Source organism: Nuphar pumila, chromosome 4 (assembly GCF_984573655.1).
Source record: "Nuphar pumila chromosome 4, dmNupPumi1.hap1.1, whole genome shotgun sequence".
In the NCBI taxonomy this organism is placed as follows: domain Eukaryota; kingdom Viridiplantae; phylum Streptophyta; class Magnoliopsida; order Nymphaeales; family Nymphaeaceae; genus Nuphar; species Nuphar pumila.
Genome location: NC_143252.1, coordinates 14,282,556 through 14,306,471, shown reverse-complemented (window position 1 = coordinate 14,306,471; position 23,916 = coordinate 14,282,556). Strand labels below are relative to the sequence as shown.

Here is a 23,916-nt window from a genome sequence, read left to right as displayed (position 1 = left end):
GGATGTCATCGTCCTTAATTATCAAAACAGCTGTTGAGATAAGCCATGTTAATGCTCAAAAACACTTGGATCTAAAGTACATTTTTGAGAAAATTACTAAAACACTTAGCTTTTGATCTATTTACAAAATCAGGCCGGGCTTTTCACAATCTACAAATACCCGCCTAGTTAAGAAACTAATTCTCAAAGGCACCCCTTCTCTAACTCGGCTGGATCTACCATGGTTTGGTATGGTAAAGTTTGCCCTTCCTGTATCTCCCTGAGCCATAGTGTTTGAAGGTTGAACCTTTGTATTTTCATGGCTACCACCATATTGAAATACAAATATCACATCGTTAGTTGGATATTCTCTCTCTCTCTCTCTCTCTCTCTCTCTCTCTCTCTCTCTCAACAACCCTAACTTTTGGCCGACTTTCCAGTTTCCAAATAGTCGTGCATACAAGACCCCACGTTTTTTTAGAGAGACATCATCATCCATCACCCATCCTCATACAACAAACTTCATCATCATCACCTTCTTTTTATTCCCGACCTCCTCCTGTTGCTCCACTCAAACTCCATGGGTTCAGTTTCGAAACCCTAGAGCCATCGCCACCACTATCATCCTTGATTTGCATCTTAGACTCACTTGGGCATGATTCCTTTAATCCTCAGGCAATAGGCATCGATTGGGGGCACAATGCAATGAGAAGGGGATGTGACGAGGTTGTGAGAGAGTGAGAGGGTGAGAGAGATTGTCCTCAGGATTAACGGGAGATAGTTAAAAGAGATAATAATATGAGCAATAAAGTAATTTCATGATGCCAAACTATGGTTTAACCATAGTAAACCTAGCTGAGTTAGAGGCATGTGTCTGAGAATTAGTTTCTTAACTAAAAGTGTTAGTAAATTCTTAAAGGTTAGGCACGTTTTTGTAAATAGGTCAAAACTTAAGCATATTTTTATATTTTTTAGCAAACACATAATATAAGGTCCACGAGTACTTGCAACTTTGACTATATATATATATATATATATATATATATATATATATATATATATATATATATATATAGGTTAATCTAATATTAAACAATTGTGTTTAACATTAGATGGATTCAAACTTATTAAAATGACTAAAATACTTTTTAAAATAATAGTATTTTTTTAAATACAAGGTTGCTTTTTTAGGTCAAAAAAAAATAACTTTGATAACTTAGTTACTTTTTTTTTTTAAAAGTGTTCAACTTTGGAATTGCCTCCAAATTCAAAAGATACTTTAAAAAGTAACTATGCATTTTAAAAAAATATCATTCTTTTAAAATTATTTTAGTCATATTTTTAATATGGTTGAATCCATCTAATGTTAAACACAACTAGTTTAATGTTATATATATATATAGTACTTGCAACTTTGCTGTTCTACTACATGGTCAAATATAGGCAGCAGAAACACACCGACATCTTTTTGAAATTTTTGTGTAACAAGCCATGTGGATATGATCTACATACTAAGAACCATGTTTGATAGCTCAATTGTGTTGTGTAAGCAGTTCTTTAAGAGCTTCAAAAAATGAAGGTCTTCAATGCACCAAACTTCATCCCCCCTCCCGTTTTCAGATCAGAGGATCTGCCCTTTATGCCATCAGGGGTCTCAGATCCATGATTTAAGATCCCCTGTTTTAATTGCTTTGGATCTTGGCATGGGGCCCGCAACACCAGTTTACCCCACGATTTTTCTTCAGTCTGTTTTTATTTATAAATGACAAAATGGAACATCATGAACAATTAATTCACAGAAAACGCATCTAAAACACAACCAAGTTGAGGAAGAGCTATGTTTACAACAGTTGATCCAAGCCAAAACCTTACTCAGGAGCATATGCGGCCTATATATATAATCATATAATTGCAAAAGTAAACGATTCAGCAAAACAAAATTTTCATATACATAGAAGCGACCATATGTACCTATGATAATGCCTTACTTCCTGATTTTGTAGAAGCCAACAGTCGCCCATTTGTTAGGAGGCTTGCAGGGAAAGGAGCACGGCAGTTTTGGACATGGGACTTGAGGCGAGGAATATTAGGATGCACACTTCGGCACCGATGACAACGCAACTCCATAGACAACAATGTCTCTTCATTTAGTGTAACCTTTCCATACTTGTCTAACTCTTCAATTACATCAACCGAATCACGGAAGAAGGAAGTATTGAATGAGTTCCAATGCTTCTTGTGTTTCAAATGTGTAGAGTCAAAGTCCTGGCTAATCACATGAAGATGTAGCTGACGCATTGAAGGAGCCTGAATTCAAACCACAAAGATGGACAGGTATGAGCTTTTAGCATTCATGTGGAAGTAGAATCCATGTTCAGGTCTAAGAAATAGTAATACCGAATGGTAGCCAAGACGAAACATGATTGATAGATCCTCAGAGGTAAATTTCTCTACCCATCTCTGCCCCACAGAGTGCATTTCCTTCAACAACTTGATGTGCTCTTTGCATACATCTGCGAGGCTATCAAGTCCGGGCAGTCTTGCAATTATCAGCAAGTGCTTTTTTGCCTGCACAAGCAAGCAGAGTTTGTAAGGAAACAATCATGGGCTACACAATGAAATAAGCAGTCCTTTCAATTGAAGAGTAAGAACTCCCACCTTCGGATAAAGGTCATAAAGCACGACAGTGGACTCAGATAGTTCAAGAACATCCTTTTTATGCTGATCTGGATGCATGGCCATGTGGTGTAAGGCCTGTGCCCATGAAGCCCGAGTCTTTCCTGCCCCATTAGTACCACCTCTTTTCTTCTGCTCAATATTTACCTCACTGTCACCAAGCACAGCACTGACAGTTTCAAGTGGTTCAGCTATGGAAGAACCAGTACCATAATGTCTGTAACCAGAATGCCCATGTGGTACCTCATGTTTAGAAATAATGGAAGGAACTCCCTTGCACTTTTTGTTACTTTCAGTTTTAGGTTCACATAGTCCCTCCCTTTTGACCTTCTGTTCTGCATCCCTGACAAAAGGATCGTCAGGATTGCCCTGAATATGATTTTCACCTGATGATCCTGTCATGGAGATCTGATTGCGCTCCATCGGTGACTTAGTAGTTCGTGCTATAGATGCAAAACATTCAAAAAGAGATGAGTAAGCTCTTCGAAGAACATCACATCCTTTCACATAGTCCTTCCCCAGATAATTTGGTCTCTGTGGGTTCATATTTGGCCCGAGAACATGAATGACATGAGTAATGCCTTCTCTTCTAGAAAGAGGGGATTCTGGAGGGAGAGGAACAGCAACAGCATTTCCAGGATCAAGAGTTTGAGCCCAACTCTTGGTTGCTCGCTCAAAATCTTCACCAGCAGCACTAAATATGGCTTTATTAACTCCACCACCACCAGGTTTCAAGCGCCTGCAACCAAGAAAACAAAAATATTTACTGGATCGATCCCACCAGGATGATAAACTTCTAAAAATCAAAAAGGATCCAAACAATAATCAACATGCTTATAAACTTTGGTTCAAGTTTTACATTGTTAAACAAAGGACAGACAATATTACAACTTTGCTCAGAGAATTATTAATCTAATTAACCTAAAACAATAAATAGTTTACTGACAAAACTTGATTAACCAAAAAGAGTACCCTGCCATATCTGAAAGGAAATGCAGGAATACTGCATCTTAATCTCCAATTCTTGTGTTAGTTCAACAACAGAACTCCAGATTGAAGCATACACATCTGTTTTATGACATGATGTGACCAAGAAACCATCTATACTAGCAACTTTAGGGAGTGTTTGATGATGAGAAAAAGTCAGATCTGCAGGAGTCTGACAATTTTTCACTCGTTTTTTAGCAAAAACGAAAATTCTCCAAAGGCTGTTAAGACTACAGTCGGCAGGTCACCAACGGTGTATAGAGGGAATAAGTAGTCAGTCGGGTCATGGGTCATGGGTCATTCTGGACAAAAAGAGTAGGTCCAAGATCCAGTACCCAGTAGGGTACGTGTAATATAGGGGGGTACTCATTATTTTCTTACACCATAGAATTGGTAACGGCGGAGGCACCCTACCCCAAATAGGGCTTCCTCTCTCTCTCTCATTGCATACCCCCAACCAGAGCTCACGTAGTGTGGCCACTTCCCTCAATTGCAGTAGAAAGCGGGTGGGTTCAAACATAGGCATGAAATGACGGAGATTATTTTACGTGCTTGATGGCAATGGTGGGACCCACACCAACACGGGAGGAAACGTCCCTGTGGAGTTTTTATCCATGTCATCAAATGCATCATCAATATATGAGAATTATCATATTCTGACTGCTGCTAAGAATGTGTCTCCCAACAGACACTCATTTCCATTGATGATACAATATCCTCTCTTGTTCCCCAGCATAGAACATCTGTCATCCCTAAAGTTAATTCCTTTTCAGCATATTACCAACTATTGATTTGATACTTTGATAAAATATACACCACATCAAACAGAAGACTCGCATTTCAGAATCTGAACATTATTTATCCACACTATCACATGATTTTGAATTTCCAGTCCTTTATTTCTAACATCAGTCTTTAGTTCCCTATTATTATTATTATGCTCTAGTTTTGCTGTAAACCTAATTTTTGTTAGGACTAGAAGCTTAAATTGCAGAATTAGCATTAACAACAAGAAAAGGATGGATGGGGGGACCATCTTGAAGTGCATGTAAAAAGTTATGTAACATCTTCAAAACATGTGAGCTTCCAAGCAATGTGGTGAAACACCTTATACCAGTCCTTCATCCCTTACCACAATGAATCATGCCTTAACCAGAAAGATGCAGCATAGGCTTTGGTATCATTTTTATACAGGACTGCAGTACAGTAGTCCTGCCTCATCCATGAAGATTCCATTTTTCATTATAACTATATATGAGCATCCCTTGATAGCCAACCATCATCTCCAATTTTTGCTCCACTTTTTACCTTGAATGCAAAAATTCTCAGCCTGGAAAACCTTCTTTATTACGATTAAGGGTGCCCATCTCTTTAGGAAAAGCAGGAAAAAAAGTGCATTAAACAGTGGATGAGTAAATTTGAGGTGTCATTTCCAAGATGTCTCACAACGCACATCTCTTTGGCAGAACCATCCTCACATGAAAATTATCCTTGGGGACATGCTTACTTATCTGCCAAATTTTACTTGTCCAGGTCTTGGTGACATGCTTATTGCCAAAACATTTATTGGGGAAAACGTTTCACAGTTGACTCCAAAAATGACAAGTAACCAGATTGACTGGTGATTATCCATATTTGACACTTGCTGCATCCTTATACATCAAACATGGCTCCTTAGTACTCATTAGGTCAATCCATATCCTGATGGGTTGGCAAAACTGACTGAACATCGGAATTTGAGATGGACGTTTGTTGAGTTTATTATACTCTTTGAATTTGGCTGCAGTTAACGATATAGCAAACCTCTCATGATAAAAGCTTCTCTAAAGAACATGCATCCTACAAGAATCTGATGCTGATCTTATTGAATGTTCTAAAGTTATTTCTAACATCCTGCATTTGCAATTTTTCCTCAACTATCATGTTTCTGTTTAGCTGTTAGTTGAATTCAATGTAACACAGGTGCTTCTACACTCCCAAAGCACCCTGTGGGTGACGGTGCAGGTGTCAGTGCGGCACCCGACACTGTTGGGTGCAGGTCAACAAGTGTTGGGTGCAGTCAACCCACACCTTACCATTTTGGATTTGGTCAACTATGACAAACTCCATTTTGGATTTGGTCAACTTTGACAAACTCCAAAACTGTTCAAGTTTTAAAAAAACTTAAAAAAGTTATAATTGTATAATTGTAAATGCATTTTATGGAATACATACATACATATACATGTGTGTGAATAACCCCCCCCCCCACCTGTGAAATTGTCTACGAAGAGACAATACATAAACAAGCATAAAAACTTTATAAAAGAAGTGCACGAAAGCACTCTCACAACACTTGAACAAAATACACAAAAAGTGTATAAATAATAAACATGCAATAATGCATGTATTTCAATATATAAAAGCAAATGCTTGAGACTCTCAAGCTTAGGAAATACAAGGGGGGAACACCCCTATTTATACAAATGTTAGAAGGTGCAACCCCAACGGTCACATTTGTGACCGTTGGGGGCCCCCAACGACTCTATTGGGGGACCCCCAATGCACATAAAATAAATCAAAAAAGAAAAAAGAAAAAAAGAAATTACAAAAGTAAAAATAAAAAGAAAAATACAGCATATTCTAAAAGTGAATATGCGCAAAACAGGAAATGACAGAAATGCTCTTTCGGGTAAAAATATATAAATATATATATATATTTATATATATAGAGATATATGTACATATAATATATTATATGTAAATATATCTCTATGTATATAAATATATATATTTATATTTACAATGATTTTAGGAGCTACATTTTAACACCCCCCCTCAAACTTACGGTGTGATAACCGCAAGTTTGTCAAGAAGGAAATGAAATCTGGGCGAACATAAAGCTTTTGTGAAGAAGTCGGCAAGTTGATACTCAGATGTCACATATGGCAGATCAATGACCTTCTTCAAGTATTCCTCTCGGACATAATGACAATCCATCTCTATATGCTTTGTTCGTTCGTGAAATGTGTGGTTCTTGGCAATGTAGATGGCACTTTTATTGTCACAGCATAGCTTTGTTGGTTCTTTGACAACTACTCCCATATCTTCCAAAAGACGTCGAATCCATACTATTTCCATGGTGGTAGATGCCATGGCTCTGTATTCGGCTTCAGTGGATGATAAGAAGACCTTCTGTTGCTTTTTACATCGCCACGAGATCAAGGATTCTCCTAAAAAAATACAAAAACCAGTGGTGGAGTGACGGTTACTAGGGTCACCTCTCCAATCTGAGTCAGTATAAGCAAGCAATTTTAATTCAGAAGAAGAGGATAGGAATACTCCCTTATTCACTGTTCCCTTCAAGTATCTGATGATGCGAAGTACAGCACCCATATGGACGGTTGTAGGAGCATGTTGAAACTGACTGGCGATGTGTATAGCATGTGACAAATCGGGTCGAGTAATGCTAAGATACATTAAAGAACCTACCAACTGTCTGTAAGGAGTAGGATCAGTTAGAGGAACACCGTCGTCAATCTTCATTTTGGCTCCCACAACTTCAGGAGTTTCACATACTTTGTCATCAGAAATCCCTGATCTGTCAATAATCTCACAAGCAAGTTTAGACTGAGATAGAAAATAACCACGTTGCGAATAGGCAACCTCAATTCCAAGAATATATGTCAGAAAACCTAAGTCTGACATCTCAAATTTTGAAGTCAAGACGGACTTAATACCCTTGACTCCTTGTATATCATCACCTGTGATTAACATGTCATCAACATATAATAACAATATTACAATCCCTGCTTTAGATTTTCTAGTAAATAGAGCAGTATCAGTATAACATGAGGAGAAACCATTTTCCAGCATTACACTGGTAAATCTGTCATACCAGGCTTTGGGGGCCTGTTTCAAACCATAAAGGGCCTTTCGAAGACGAAGGACTTTATTTTTAGGGATCTCCATGCCAGGTGGAGCATCCATATACACTTCTTCATTAAGATCACCATTTAAAAAGGCATTTTTCACATCCATTTTAAAGATATTCCAATTTTTGATAGATGCAATAGTGATAAGACACCTAACTGTAACCATTCGGGCTACAGGAGCAAAAGTTTCTTCATAATCAATCCCATACTCTTGCCCATACCCTTTTGCAACTAAGCGAGCCTTATACCTTTCAAGTGATCCGTCACTCTTAGTTTTAACTTTAAATACCCATCGACAACCTATAGTTTTCTTTCCTATAGGTAGAGATTGAAAATCCCACGTTTCAGCCCTTTTAAGAGCACTAAGTTCATTTTGCATAGCTTCTTGCCATTCTATACATTTCTTTGCTTCTTCAAAGTTTCTTTGTTCAAAATAAGAATGAATGGCACTAAGACAAGCCCTATATCAGGGCGAAAAGGAATCAAAGGAGACAAAACGAGTGGGAGGTCTCCTATTCCTCTCAGACCTTCGGTGATCGAGAACAGGAATGAGTTCACTATATTGGTCAATAGCACTTCTAAAGGTGTCTTGGTTTCTACGAGAGTATGTTATAGGATCATTAGAAATCCTGTCTTCTTGTTGGTTATGCTCTTCGATATTACTTTCAATGTTCTCATCATGGTTTGATGACATATCATCATCACTGGATGTATCATCATTACTAGATAATAAGTCAAAAAGGAAAGAATAATCAAAATTTTCTTGTTGAGAAACATTTTTTTCAAATCCACTTTCATTTTCCAAAAAAGTTACATTTCTAGAAACATATAATTTATCTTCTCGAAGATCATAGCATCGAAATCCCTTTTGAGTTTCGGAATATCCAAGAAAAGCGCAGGGGATAGCCTTGGGAGAGAGTTTGTCATTCTTATCCGTAAGAATGAAACACTTACACCCGAAGACTCATAACCTATTATAATCTGGTTCGAGTTTATACAAGATCTCAAAAGGGGATATTTTTCCTAATATTCTAGAAGGCAAACGATTTATTAGATAAACAGAAGCAAGAGCAGCTTCAGCCCAAAAAAAATTTGGTATGTTTTGAGAAATAAGAAGGGTTCTAGTGGTCTCAATAATATGTCTATGTTTTCTTTCGGCCAACCCATTCTGTTGGGGGGTTTTAGGACAAGATCTTTGGTGAATGATTCCTTGATCTTCAAGATATGTTTTAAATTGGTTGGAGAGATATTCTCCTCCAAAATCACTTCTAAAAATCTTTATGTTACTATTAAATTGATTCTTGATCATCGAATGGAAAGTTCTAAAGCATGAAAAGACTTCATGTTTGAATTTAAGAAAAAAGATCCATGAATATCTAGAGAAATCATCCACAAAAATAACATAATAAGAAAAACCTCCTTTTGAGACAACAGGTGCTGGTCCCCAAACATCGGAATGAATAATTTCAAAAGGTTTTGATGAGAACATAGTTCTTTGCTCAAAAGGTAAACTTTTCATTTTTCCGAGAATACAGTCATTACAAGAAAAGGAACTTTTACATAGGTCTTTTGCAAAATGTAAGTAAGACAACTTGGTGATATTAGGATGACCAAGTCTTTTGTGCCACATGTTTATATCTTTGTTTCGGGCAACATTACAAAAAGATTTTGGAACTCGAAGAGATTCCATGTAGTATAAATCGCCTTTTCTAAAGCCTTCCCCAATCAATTTCCCGAACAGGCGATCCTGTATTAGACATTTATCACATGAAAATTTAATATCACAACCATGATCCGAAAGTTGAGAAACAGAAAGAAGATTTAAATTAAGTTTAGGTATAAATCTAATTTTTGGAATAAAAAAATCTTGAGTTTCAAAATTGCCTATTCCTTTAATTTCAAGAGAAGTTCCATCCGCAGTGGAAACAAAGGATGGAGAAGCATTTTTTGAATAATCGGAAAGTGAAAACATGTTTGGGGACATATGAAAGGATGCACCTGAGTCCAAAAGCCAAGGGACTTTACCTGGAATGGAAGAAGTAGACACGGCGGCACCGGATGTAGCTCCCTTGAGAAGAGGTTGAAGGGCTTCCATTATTTGGTTCAACGAGAGTGACCCACTTGATGATGCCTCTTCCTTTTGTGGTGCGCCGGTGGTGGCCATAGCAAGAAGCTTCTTCCATTTGGGACATACTGGCTTGATATGCCCCGGTTCTTTACAAAAGTGACATATGGTCTTGCTATAGTCCCGCTTTCCTCTTTGTCCACCATCTCCTCCTTGATTTTGGAATTTAAAGTGAGGAGGACGATAGGTCTTTACATTATTTCTGGGTCTTGATACGGCATTAACCTCATTATTTTCTTCATAATTACAAGGAACCATAAGAACACTTGGTCCTTGTTTACATAAATTCATACGAGTCTCCTCACCACTTAATTTGGTGAGAACATCTTCAAGAGAGGGAGGAGTAAATGAGGATAGAAGTGATGACCTTATTTGCTCAAATTTCGGTCTCAACCCATTCAAAAAATTGAAGAAACGATCTTCTTCAAGTTGCTTGTGGCGGAGTTCAATTGCCTCTCCACTCCATTTTGGTTCAAGCATAGAGAGCTCATCCCAAATAGAGGAAAGATCGGCAAAATATTCCCTAATAGACATTTCACCTTGAGTAAGGGAGAGGGCCTTCTTTTGAAGGTAATACTTATGAGATAGGTCTCTTGATGTATACATCTTCTCGAGATAATGCCAAGCTTCCGATGCCTTTTTGAATTTGATAATGTTGGCATTAATCTTCGTTTCGACGGATGCGAAGAACCAAGAAAGAATCTTGAAGTTCTTCATTTCCCATTCGTCGTGTTTCTTTGAGTATTCTTCAAGAGCTTTGATCCTTTCCTCTCCCTCAAGAATCTTGATTTCACTTCCATCCATTATGGTTATCTTGGGTTCCGGCTCCGGAATTGTTCCTTGCACATAACCCCACAATCCTTTTCCTTTTATGTGGGCCTCCATATTCCCGGCCCAAATATGATAGTTGGACCCATTCAATTTGAAGCCAAGGGCAAAGTGAGACTCTTTCTCACCCATTAAGACGTAGAGAGAAGAAGAAAAAAGACGTACCAATACGATGTTTCAACTTCTTCTTAGCACAAGATCCTTCTAAAATATTTGAGAAGCAAGATCCACCACTTCAATCTCAAAAAATCCGAAGGCACGGTTTTCGAAGCACTCGAACAAAGGCGGATCTCACGATCTCCAATCACCAACCTGGCTCTGATACCATGTGAAATTGTCTACGAAGAGACAATACATAAACAAGCATAAAAACTTTATAAAAGAAGTGCACGAAAGCACTCTCACAACACTTGAACAAAATACACAAAAAGTGTATAAATAATAAACATGCAATAATGCATGTATTTCAATATATAAAAGCAAATGCTTGAGACTCTCAAGCTTAGGAAATACAAGGGGGGAACACCCCTATTTATACAAATGTTAGAAGGTGCAAAGAGGGGGCTCCCAAAGGAGTCGTTGGGAGCCCCCAACGGTCACATTTGTGACCGTTGGGGGCCCCCAACGACTCTATTGGGGGACCCCCAATGCACATAAAATAAATCAAAAAAGAAAAAAGAAAAAAAGAAATTACAAAAGTAAAAATAAAAAGAAAAATACAGCATATTCTAAAAGTGAATATGCGCAAAACAGGAAATGACAGAAATGCCCTTTCGGGTAAAAATATATAAATATATATATTTATATATAGAGAGATATATGTACATATAATATATTATATGTAAATATATCTCTATGTATATAAATATATATATTTATATTTACAATGATTTTAGGAGCTACATTTTAACACCACCCCCAACCATGTTTTCTGAAATTTCCGTGTCGCACCCGCACCTGCACCGGCATCCACATCCGCACCTAAGTGACATAGGTTGACATTTAATAGAATCATATGCATCAGTGCACAAGCACATAAGGACAAAAACTTACTAAAGTTCCGAGTTAGATTTCTCCACAAAGTTGGAACTTTTTAGTCTGACATTTGGGAGATTTTGACGCTTTTGTCAATATTTGCTTCATCATAATACATCGACTTCACTAAAGACTCCCTTATTACTTCCTCTTCTTTTGGTGTTTTATATATATACATGTGTGTGTTAGCATGTGGCTTTATAGCTTTGGTGACAACTTTTTTTGTCTACATCCTAGTTCCAAGACAGACATTCCAGAAGTATTCCCCATTAGAGATACTGTTTCCATACTTCAGAATAAAATGGCAAAGGTACAGCAAGAACATCATCATAGATAAGCTACACTAGATGTGTTCTTATCAGCCTAGATGATTATCATATACATTGAGTATATTATGAATATATATACCCTGAAGTCTATGCCACAGGAACGCTCAAATTGACTCCTGTCATGTCCCCTTTATACTATTTTTAATAAAAAATTACAAAAAAATCTTGCATTATGTATCATTTTGCCTGTATCCATGTGATGCAACCTACAGTTGATCTTTAATTTCTCATGATAAATATTCACATGGTTTTCCTGCTATCTGCAGTTTGGAGCAAGAACACCCGGCCTTGTGTTGCTTAACAAGATCAAGTACAAAAGACAATGGTTCAACATTAAGAGAGTCACGGCATACTAGAGGGAATAAAATGATCACACTGTTAGAATTCATCCACCAGTGTTCGGTTGATGCAGAAGAAGGAGAAGATTGTGAGAGAGAGGGGCGGCTGCAACAGATGGTATGATCCCTCGTACAAGGATTGTGCCCTATATGTTATATATATTGTAAAGTGGATTGGGTCTGGATATTATACTATATTACATCAGTTTCAGACCCGATATAAAGAATACAGAGGAGTTTGGATTAATACATAGGTTTCGGGTCCAGATCCAAACTCGTAAACACACAGAATAAATAAACATGGGTACAACAACCCAGTCTCAATACCCTCCCTCAAGTTGTGCATGGTCGTGCACCATGGACAACTTGTTCTTCAAGAACCAAAATCGTATGCTGGTAAGACCTTTAGTGAACAAATCCGCCACCTGATCAGCCGTCCGAATATAGGCTGGTTTAACTTCCCTGTCTTCTGCCTTTTGCCGAATAAAATGCTTATCAATCTCTATATGTTTTGTACGACTGTGATGAATGGGGTTGAAAGTAATCTGGATGGCACTCTGATTATCACATAAAAGGGTAGTGGGTAGAATAGTTTCTCCTAATTCTATCAAAAGATGCCTCAGCCATGTAACCTCTGTTGTAGCTGCTGCCATAGACCGATACTCGGCCTCAGTACTAGATCGTGCACATTGTTTCTTGCTACTCCATGCTATTAAGTTTTCATCAATAAAAACACAATACCCAAAAACCGACCTTCTGTCATCTGGATCTCCAGCCTAATCTACATATACAACTAGTCGATGTTGCTCTCCTTTAGTCTTAGATTGATGATAGACTAAGTCATCCCCAAGAGTTCCCTTTAAAAATCGAAGGATTCTCTTCGCAGCATTCATATGCTCTGTGCGCGGTTCATGCATGAATTGCGAGACTTGATTTATTGCATACACAATGTTTGGTCTAGTGAAAGTGAGATATTGAAGCATACCCACAAGGTTGCGATATTGTCTGGGGATCTCCATATGCCTCCCCATCCTGAGCACTGAGCTTATGATTCAATACACTGGGAGTGGATAGAGGTTAACAATCCATTATACCTGCCTTATCCAATAAATCCAAGGTATATTTGTGTTGAGTTAATGAAAGATATTTATCCCGCCGGTCTACCTCAACCCCCAAGAAACAACGTAGAACCCCCAAATCTTTCATCTTAAACTTTCGACTCAGGAGAACTTTTGTAGCTTCTATATGTTCATCAGAATTCCCAGTAATGATAATATCATCTACATATATGAGAAGTAAAAGACTGACCTGACGATCTCGAAAGATAAATAGAGAATGATCGAGGTGAGATCGAATGAACCCATGTCGTTGAACTTCGACAGAGAAGCTATCAAACCAAAAACGAGAGGCATGCTTTAGCCCATAGATGGCTCTTCGTAATTTACAGACATGCGTGTTGGGACTGTGTTCTGCATAACCAGAGGGCTGCTCCATATACACTTCTTCTTTCAGACTGCCATGCAAAAATGCATTTTTGACATCAAGCTGACTGAGAGTCCATACATATTGAACCGACAAAGATAAAATTAATTGAATGGTTCCCATTTTAACCACAGGGCTAAACGTCTCATCAGAGTCTTGCCCGTATTCTTGAGTAAAGCCTTTGGCTACAAGTCTCGCCTTGTAGCGTTCAATGGATCCATCAGGTTTATACTTGATCTTATAGACCCATTTAGAACCTACAACATTTTTTTCTGAGGGTCTAGGAACAATTTTCCAAGTTCCACATTCATGCAAAGCTTCCATCTCCTCATTCATAGCCTCAACCCACTTGACCGACATGTATGCCTGCGAGAAACTGATGGGTTCATCTTGCTTTTCAATCTGAGAAACGAATAATTGTAGGCCCGTAGAGAAGTTGTTATAAATGACCCATCTCTCAATAGAGTGGCAAATTCTTCCAATCCGCCTAGGCTGCACATCGATTCGCTGAGCATTATTCTTGTTTCGTCGTACATAGACGACTCCTTGAAATTTTGCGGCATCTGAAGTAGGCATGATAGGAGCCTACGTATTTCTCAACCCTTCCATCTGAGGCTCTACATCAATCTCACTTCGTTCAATAGGTGATGTGTGGCATGAGGGAACATCATGCGTCTCTATCTGGTTAAGTAACTCAGTAGCAAGCCATGACTAATACCACTCAACGTTCCTGTTGTGCCCATCAATACTCCCTGAGTCCTCAACAATGGTTTCATCAAACACAACATTTCGTGAGACTCTGATGCGATGAGTGGTAGGGTCATAGCATCGATACCCTTTGTATTGATCGGCATATCCAACAAACTTGCACCAGCATGCTTTGCCCTGAAACTTATCACGTTGAGAGCTATCAATATGAACATAACATATGCAACCAAACACTCGTAATTCAATATAATCAGGTTGAATCCCGAAAAGTGCGAAATAAGGGGATTGGTTTTCTAGCAATCTCATGGGTAGACGATTTATGATATACACAGCAGAGTGGAAGGCTTTCATCCACAAACTCACGGGAATGCGAGTGTCATGCAATAAACTCAAGGCACTTTCCATAATGAGTCAATATTTTCTTTCCGCCACACCATTTTGTTGTGGTGTATGTGGGCAACTAAGCCACACAGACTCGGCTAAGGAGGTGCCGCACCCGAGTCGACACGCCCCGACACGGGTGCGGACTCGGGTGCGGCTTCGGACTCAGCCAGGACTCGGTCAACGCCGAGTCGGACTTGGTCAACGAGTCGAGGCCGAGACCATCCACATTTTGGACTCAGTCAACTTTGACCGAATCCAAAAATATCCATTTTAATTTTTAAAATATATTTTGGATCCGGGTTGGGTCGGGTACAGACCCGACCCAGATCCAAATTTCATTTGCAATCGAACCCTAAAAGGGGTTTATCGACAGGGGGAGGGGCTTACCCTCTTGATTTTGCCTCTCCCCCTCAGCCCCTGCAGCTTTCTCCTACACCCATGTCGGTGATCCAGACTCCGGCGACGATACGCACAGGTGCCAGCCACCGTCTCCCCCTCCATCAACACTCAACAGGTATGTCGACCCTTCTACACCCTCTGCTCGCAGCCTCCCTCCTTGCACCCTCTGCTCGCAGAAGAGGGGCTCGGCCCCTCTCTGTGCCTCCTATTCACAAAGGAGGGGTTTGGCCCCTCCTCGTTTCGCTTATATCAGGCAGGCCCCTCCCCCCCCCCCCCTCGCACCCTCTGCTCGTAGAAGAGGGGCTCGCCCCCCCTCCTGCACCCTCTGCTCGCGGAAGAGGGGCTCAGCCCCTCCCAGTGCCTCTGATTCATAGAGGAGGGGCTCAGCCCCTCCTCATTTCCCTTTTATCACAGGGGTAAGAAGTAGGAGTGGGGGAAGGAGGGGGATCAGCTGACAGGTCGAGCCTTGACCCGCCGAAAAGCAAAGGAAACGAGGAGGGGCCGAGCCCCTCCTCATTTCCCCTGCCATTGGCTTTTTGGCAAGGGCAAAGCCCCTGGCACTGATAAGGTTCAGCAGGGGCTTGCCCTGCCCCTCCTTTTTGCGTTAGATAGGGGGTAGGCCCCCTATCTCGAACCTAGTTTGCAGAGGAGGGCCCGGTTTGAACCTGATTTGCACAGAGGGAACGAACCTGGAGCTCCTATTACTATTATTTTGAAGTGTTTATTAACTTTATTTTATTTACTTATTTTCTTTTCAGTTTTCAGTTTTCAGTTTTCACTTTTCACTTTTCATATATAATGGCGAGTTCTAGCTGTAGTGTCAATACATTTGGTTTAAGTTCTAACCCTGAATTAGAAGTTTCTCAACCACTTTGGAGGCTTGTGACAAAAGGGGTAAAAGCTAGTAGTGGTGGTGGTGGAAATGTGCAGTTTCATTGTAATCTATGTAAGACTGTTTTCACAGGTTCTTATACGCGTGTGAAAGCACATCTTTTGCATATTCGTGGTCAAGGAATTAGGGCATGTTTTGAGGTTGACAAAGACATGTTAAAGCAATTAAAAAAAGAACAAGAGGAAGCTGAAAAGAAAAAAATTGCAGAGATGAGAAGCGATTTGATTAATTTGTCTTTTCCTATTGCTAGTGATATACAAGAAAAGCTTTTAAAGAAAAAAAGATGGAAAGCAATAAAACAATACAAGCGTCATTCAAAAACACGGCAAGAGCAGAAATTGATAAAAAGATTGGTCGATTCTTTTACTCAAGCTCGATTCCTTTTAATGTAGCTAGAAGTCCATACTGGAAAGATATGATTACATCTTTGGCTAATTGTAATTTGAGTGGTTATGTGCCTCCTAGTTCAGAAAAACTAAGAGTAGTCATTCTTGCAGAGGAAAAAAATAGAATTAAAGACTTGTTAGAGACCCAAAAATTTGCATGGAAACGACATGGAATGTCGATTGTTTCTGATGGGTGGACTGATATACAAAGGCGACCACTGATAAACTTCATTGTTTACTCACTTAATGGGTCAATCTTTTTGAAGACTGTTGATACATCTGGAGAGTATAAAGATGTTGAATATTTAAAGAGATTATTTGTCGAAGTGATAAAAAAAGTGGGTGAAGAAAGTGTGGTGCAAATCATTACTGACAATGCTCCAGTTTGCAGTCGTGCAGGAATGAATTTGGCAAGTGAAGATACATGTTCACATATTTTTTGGACTCCTTGTGCAACACACAATTTAAATTTGGCACTTAAGAGTATATGCAATCCATCAAAAGATTATACATATGCACACGAAATGTGTTTATGGATTGAGGAAATAGAGCATGATGTTCGAAATATTAGAAATTTTGTTGTAAACCATCATCATGCTCTTTCTATATTTAATAGGCATTTTTATCTCAAGTTAGTGAAAGTTGTTGAAACTTGTTTTGCTTATCTCATTGTTATGATGAAAAGAATTAAGCAACTCAAGAATGCATTGATGATGATGGTGGCTGATCAAGATTGGGATTTTTATCGTACTGAAGATGATGTCAAGGCTCAAGCTATTAAAAAATGCATCTGTGATGATTTTTGGTGGGATAAAATTACATATTTTGTTGAATTTACAAAGCCTATTTGGAAATGTTGAGAGAAGTTGACAGAGATGTATCATGCTTCATAGAATTTATGAAATGTGGGACAATATGATTGAAAAAATTCAAAGTATCATTTTTAAACATGAGAAGAAAGATATTGCACTTGATGATTCAGAATTTTACAATCATGTACATTCAGTTTTAGTGAGAAGATGGGATAAAAGCAATACACATTTGCATTGCATGGCACACTCTCTCAATCCAAAATACTATGCAAAAAAATGGTTGACAGCAGGTGTTGGTCGTGTTTCTCCAAATAAAGATCCTGAGATATCAAGAAATAGAATGATATTTTTGGGAAGACTTTTTAATGATCCTCACATGTTTAAGGTTGTAAATAGTGAGTTTGGCAAGTTTTCTACTGGGAGATTTGATTCTTTAGCAGCACTCGTGGCAAGGGACGAGGAAGATTCCCTTAATTGGTGGGCAACATATGGATCAGAGACACCAAATCTGCAACGTCTTGCAATGAAGTTGTTATCCCAACCTGCTACATCATCTTGTTGTGAAAAAAATTAGAGTACATATGCTTAAATTCACAACATTAAAAGAAACAAACTCACTAGTAAAAGAGCAGAAGATTTGGTTTATGTTCACTCAAATCTACGATTAATTTCTCGTCGCACCAAAGAAGAGTATAGGTACTTTTTTTTCTTTGTATTCAAAGTTTGTGTTAAAATATTTGTATTCAAAGTTTTAAGTTAGATACTAATATAGTCATTTTTTGATGCAGTTGTGGACCATCCAAGAATTGGGATATAAATCCAGAAGATTCTGACTTGGAGGGAGAACATAATTTGCATACTCTCAACATGGACTACATTGATCATGTTCTTCCCTCTAATTCAAACGATGAGGCAAATTTATGATAAGTTTTGTTGTTTATCACACTCACAAGCTTCTTTACGTGTTATATTTTGGTAAGTTTGTGTTGTTAAGAATTGTTTTTTTATTTTTGCTTTAAATTTTACAATCTTTATGTGTTAATTTATTGTTATATATAATTATATATATTTAAAATATATATATATTTTTTTAATATATATATAGTCGAGTCCCCGTGTCCAAATTTTTTGGAATTGCGCCGCACCCGTGTCGCACCCACACCCATATAACATAGGTGGGCAAGATATACGATGACTTATTCCATTATCTTGGAGAAATTCAGAAAATTCTTTTGATAAATACTCGCCCCCCCCCATCACATTGGAAATGTTGAATTTTAGACGAGAATGGATTACAGACTAAAGTGTAAAATGAGCGAAAGAGCTTGAACACCTCGGATTTATGTTTCATAAAATAAATCCAAGTATATCTGGAATAACTATCAATAAAAGTAACATAATAGCGACTACCAGATAAAGAAGATTGTGGGGCAGGTTCCCAGACATCAGAATAGACAATTTTAAATGGCACAGAAGCTCTTTGATTTATTGAATTAAAAGGAAGAATATGACTCTTACATAGTTAACAGCTGGAACAAAGTGAAGTATCAGACTCAACACTCAGACTAGACTCTGGAACAAGTCAACTCAACACAAGTTTCTTAATAAATGAACCATTACAATGACCCAAACGATGATGCTAAATCTCTGGCTTATTACACTGAGATAAACTAAAACAATCTTTGGACGACACTAGCTGGATTGGCTGAATGACCGACGAATTTCATGAAGCACCACAAACAGAAGAAGAAGATTCCTTGAGGACATACATGTTTTCTTGTTGTTCTCCTTCAACGAGCGTCTTCTTCGTGAGAAGATCCTTGACACATACAGAAGGAGTAAAATTGACAGATATTACACTATATTACATCAGTTCCCGACCCAATATAAAGAATACAAAGGAGTTTGGATTAATACATAGGTTTCGGGTCCAGATCCAAACCCGTAAACACACAGAATAAATAAACATGGGTAAAACAACCCAGTATCAAAATATACTTTATGACCCAAGATATTTTCAATAAGATATATCAGCTTAAACTATGTATTCTAGCTGGCAATTGCTCAATCTTCCAATAATTTCTATAGATAGGTTCATTTTATACATGATAAAGAGCAAAATAGCTTACCAGTTGGCAGCATTAGCAATTACATCACACCGTAAACGTCCTCCAGTATACAAACGAGTAATATCACCAACAAATGTAAAGAATCTTTTAGGATCAATCTTTTTCTGGGCAGCTTTAGCACTAACCATAGACAAAATCTTTGACGACTCTGTTAAGTCAACAAGAACCAATCTGACATTTCCAGTCTTATTCAAAAATTCACTGACCTTCTCAACAAGGATTTTAGATGCTTCTTCAAGACTGAATTGGAAGTCTGACGTTGAAATTGATGGAAAAGCTAGTGTATGACAACCATCAGCAACAAAAATATTCTCAGCCAGATCACATTCTAACCCTTTGTCATGCATTTCCACATCTCCAGATGGAATGGTTTCTTTCAGTTCTTCGGAACAGCAATCTTTTTTTGACCCTTTTACCTTTTCAGCATCAGAATCCTGACAAATATTGGAATTTTCAGATGGGGGTAATTTCTTTAGAAACCTCATTATACCAAGTTGAATTTTGGCATCTGAGCTTTTCTGACCAAAACATCCAGGTGCAAGACTATCTGATGCACCCAAGTTAGTATATGTATTAACAGCATTTTCAACATCAGTTTCAACATGGCAAAAACTGATGCGAGAGAACCCTTCACTTAATTTTGGCATTTCCTGCTTTTGGAGCATTCGATTCACAACTGCTGCAGCCTTTCCTCCTTGCAAACCTCCTTCATGTTCAGTACGCTTTACTGACCGTGCAATGCAAAGTTGAGCAGGAAGATTAAGGACCACAGCATGCACATCCAATTGTGGCCCACCAAGCTTCACAAACTCAGCTCGTTGTTCTCTTTCTAAATTACATCTATCAATAAACACACTTTTTCCTTCCTTTAATGCATCAGATGCTTTCTTTAAGCACTGGAACTTGGTCCCAGCCTTCCCATTTGCAATATTGTCCTGAAAGGATAATAAAAAATTAGACTAAAGAAAGATGAAAATTACTAAAGAATCACATATACCAAGACAAAATTGTGTACAATGGGCATCTCTAGGATCAACAGACAAAGCAAGGAAGTATTCATCCACATTGAAAGGTCAGAAAGGAAAAGCCCACCCCTGTTCAATAAACATTTCATCAAGAGAGCAATTCTCTAGGTTAAATTACTAATGGAATGAAGCTCTAGGATGAACAAACAAACAGCTTTTCTCTTCATATTTGAATATCATATGATTTCTCTCCTACCAAAAATGACAAAGTCCTTGACACCATCCCAAATATGGTACCATTAAATCCACAACAAATTTACACCAGTGTCAGTCATCACCTTGCAACATCTTTAAAATGTAACATTGGTCAGAATGCTCTCTTTCTCCAGCCATATTGAACCACGTACAAGTCATAATGTGTGCCTTGATTGCTGGGACTAGATGAGACAGCTCTTGAATTGGTCTTATAGAATAAGACTGGGATGTTTACCTAGAAGGCTTACATATCAAACGAGAAAAAGGAACAAAACCTTAACAAAATGGTGAACTATATTCAAAGATATGGATTTTGGGACTAAATTGAAGCAATTACATCTCTTCACAGAAACACTGAAATACATTATGCATCTTTCACCAAAAAGTGTGTATAAGATTAAGTGCTACTTGAGATGGAAATGGTACTTCATATGATAAGGGACAAAATATGATTATACACATGGATAATTTTGAAGACATATACACATGGACTTGAATTTCTTGCTCCAGTTTAGCAGTGTATGTCAGAATCTTAGAAATAAAGACAGCAATCATGAATAACAGCTGTTGGCATCAAGTTTTCTTTGTGTCTAATCAAATTATGAAATCAGGAGTGATCAGGTCATGGTCATCATGCAAACCATAATGTGATTTTAGTATAGAAAGCCATGTACTCCAAAATATCAAAAAAAAAAATCATTCAAAAGATTGGATTATTGGATTTATCCTTTTTTTCTTCTGGAAAGATATTGGATTCTTCATTTCATCAATAGTACCAGCAAAACAGCATTTCTGCTTTATTGTGAAATAATTATGTCATTTCATTCTTGCTTCTTATTTAGATGTTCATGCAATAAGTTTTAAAAAAAAAATCTGCATTCTGGTTAGAAACTTTAGAAATCCATAATTCTGAAAATAGTAAACATAACTAACTTTTTTCTAAAAAAATATAATGTTAAATTATAATATTTTCAGGAGTTAAATTTGTAAGATGTTTAAGTTTCAGCTATATTTCATGATTATTTTTTCTTATCTTAAATTAGCAACAATTAACTTATGTCTTACTCCTAGTATTCTTTGCATCTTTTTATCAAAGGATTTGCCAACTGATACAATTCGAAAAATTACCAAAATTCTAACACTAGATTTTACCACCTTAATCTATTTTAAATTTGCTACTTTTTGTCAGTTTTAATTGCTCTTTATAGTGAGTACAATCTAGCATAGCTTCTAATTTCTGTAGAATGGATGCTGAATAGAAAAATGACCACAAGTTAATAGCCATGAACTTACCAAATAGAAATCATTATATAACTTGACTACCATTTTCTATATTTGCTCAAGTTCTAAAGAGTCAACCTTTCTGGTAGTATTTCTAACAAAAATTATTCACTTTCTACAGAATTAGTCTTTTATACTTTTTTTCATGGTGTTCTTGGTTTGGCTTCAAAGAGATCCCAATACATTCAAACAAACCACTATCAGTAAGTGAGCAGGTATGGCCATAGATATACGCAAGTCGCTCAAACCAACTCTAAACAACTTGAACCAAGTCATTTTAATCATTTTGTTTCTTTTGTTCCTTTTTTGGTCTTCACCAAAGCAGTAGAAGCAACAGGCTTCTAGTATCGAATCAAATCCAATTTAGAACAAAGCAAGGTCTACACTGGAAGGTACTTATAAAGATTAGTTCATCTATCCATTATTGGTCTATGTACCCTACTCGCTTCTAACATCTAAGTTTTACAAGAATATACTCATAACACAACCTACGATGGACACTGGACAGAAAGCTTCTGTAAAAATGAGTATGCCCCCATCCAATTCTGGTGCCTGCTTGCACTTGACTTCATACTGTATTCACTGCCCATGTGAAAACTCATGGATGTTCAACAAAATTCTATGAAAGGCACATACATACGAGACAAATTTATACTATAGACCAAGTTCTGCATTAGCTTTCAAGCAGTCAGCAGATGTAAAGAAACCGAAGAGTAGAGATTCATTCTCCCTTAAAATAGGCATATAAGGCTAGCCATTAGCATCTTCAAACTCACAAAGAGCACTTATTATCTAGATTCCTGCCTGGCCTACAATACTAATTGGGTGACTCCTCAACTTGGTATATACACCAAAAAGCGACCAGAAGTGCCAACAGATACAGAAAATAAAATGCGTGGAACTCTCCGGAGAAACCATACTTTGCCTAAATCAATAGATGTACCATGGTTTCACATGTTCAATACAAAAACAAACAAATACCCACAAATTTAAACACAACGAAATCTACCAATATGCAAATTCTGCGGATACCCACAAACTTAAACATGATGAAACCAATGAATCTTTGAAAATTCGGTGAAAACCCATGATGGGCAACGAGGAAAATGCCAAAAAGAGAGATCTACACACCTGACAGACGCGAACCCATTGTCTAGAAGCATCCTTCATGACATTATCGCAGAAGGTAGACTTCCCGCTGCCAGGAGCTCCCACCAGAATCAGGACGATGGGTTTGCCACCCTCCCCATTTCCTGCAAAATCTCGTCGCCATCAATAATAAGAATGAAAACAAAAGGGATGGGATTGCAGACGATGAACGGGAGAATCGAGAAGCATGGAACAAGCATTCCGATGACCAACCTTGTGGGATGCCGGATTGCTCTGTAGCCATCGTGAGGGAGGTTTCAAGAGAGGGTGCAATCTGATATCAGTGCGTGTGATTATGGCTGCACACCTCTACAGGAAAGCCGGGCCTGCTGTGGACTGGGTTCAGTCTGACATATGTTCATATAACATAGGTCTAGAATGGTCGAACCTAGCCCGCGTATTGACTCTAGCTCTGTTCCAGGTGGCCAACGTGTAGGAAGCGTTAACCCTGCAGCATAGTGGCCATATTGGGAATCAGGTATCGGAAGCGATGCGTGAAGCGAGAAGCGACCGTAAGTACGGCAGAGCGGTCAGGTCTTCGATCTTGAGGGCCGGTTTGTTCGTGTAAATATCAAAACAAAAACAAAAAAAAGTGATTATGAAATGCTTGGCTGCGGGATTGAATAAAGTGTTGGAAGAGCGAGTAAAAAGCAACAAGGGAGAAGGGATTTTCAAGTCTTTTTGTGCTCGGAGCCACCACCTTAGGAAAGGCCGTAAGCAGCAGCCTACGTACGGTTCGGGAGCCAGGCCCTAGCAGAGGAGGGCTAAGGTCAACACTGAACTCAAAGTGCTCCACACACCTGTATAGGTGGATTGAGATGTTCAAACTGGACATCATGAGTTAGATACCCAAGATAAATTGC

At 38.2% G+C, this 23,916-nt stretch overlaps 1 protein-coding gene across 1 annotated transcript; it reads right to left on the bottom strand.

Moving 5' to 3' along the window:
• Window positions 1–1,713: 1,713 nt before the first annotated feature.
• Window positions 1,714–23,425, bottom strand: APTX (APRATAXIN-like protein). The gene is made up of 6 exons (XM_090004131.1): window positions 23,267–23,425; window positions 23,036–23,157; window positions 19,404–20,338; window positions 2,638–3,394; window positions 2,377–2,547; window positions 1,714–2,286 (listed from the first exon to the last, which is right to left on the bottom strand). Exons 1-6 carry the CDS (start codon window positions 23,295–23,297, stop codon window positions 1,951–1,953), a joined length of 2,352 nt encoding a protein of 783 aa, XP_089860257.1. The 5' UTR covers window positions 23,298–23,425; the 3' UTR covers window positions 1,714–1,950.
• Window positions 23,426–23,916: the final 491 nt, after the last annotated feature.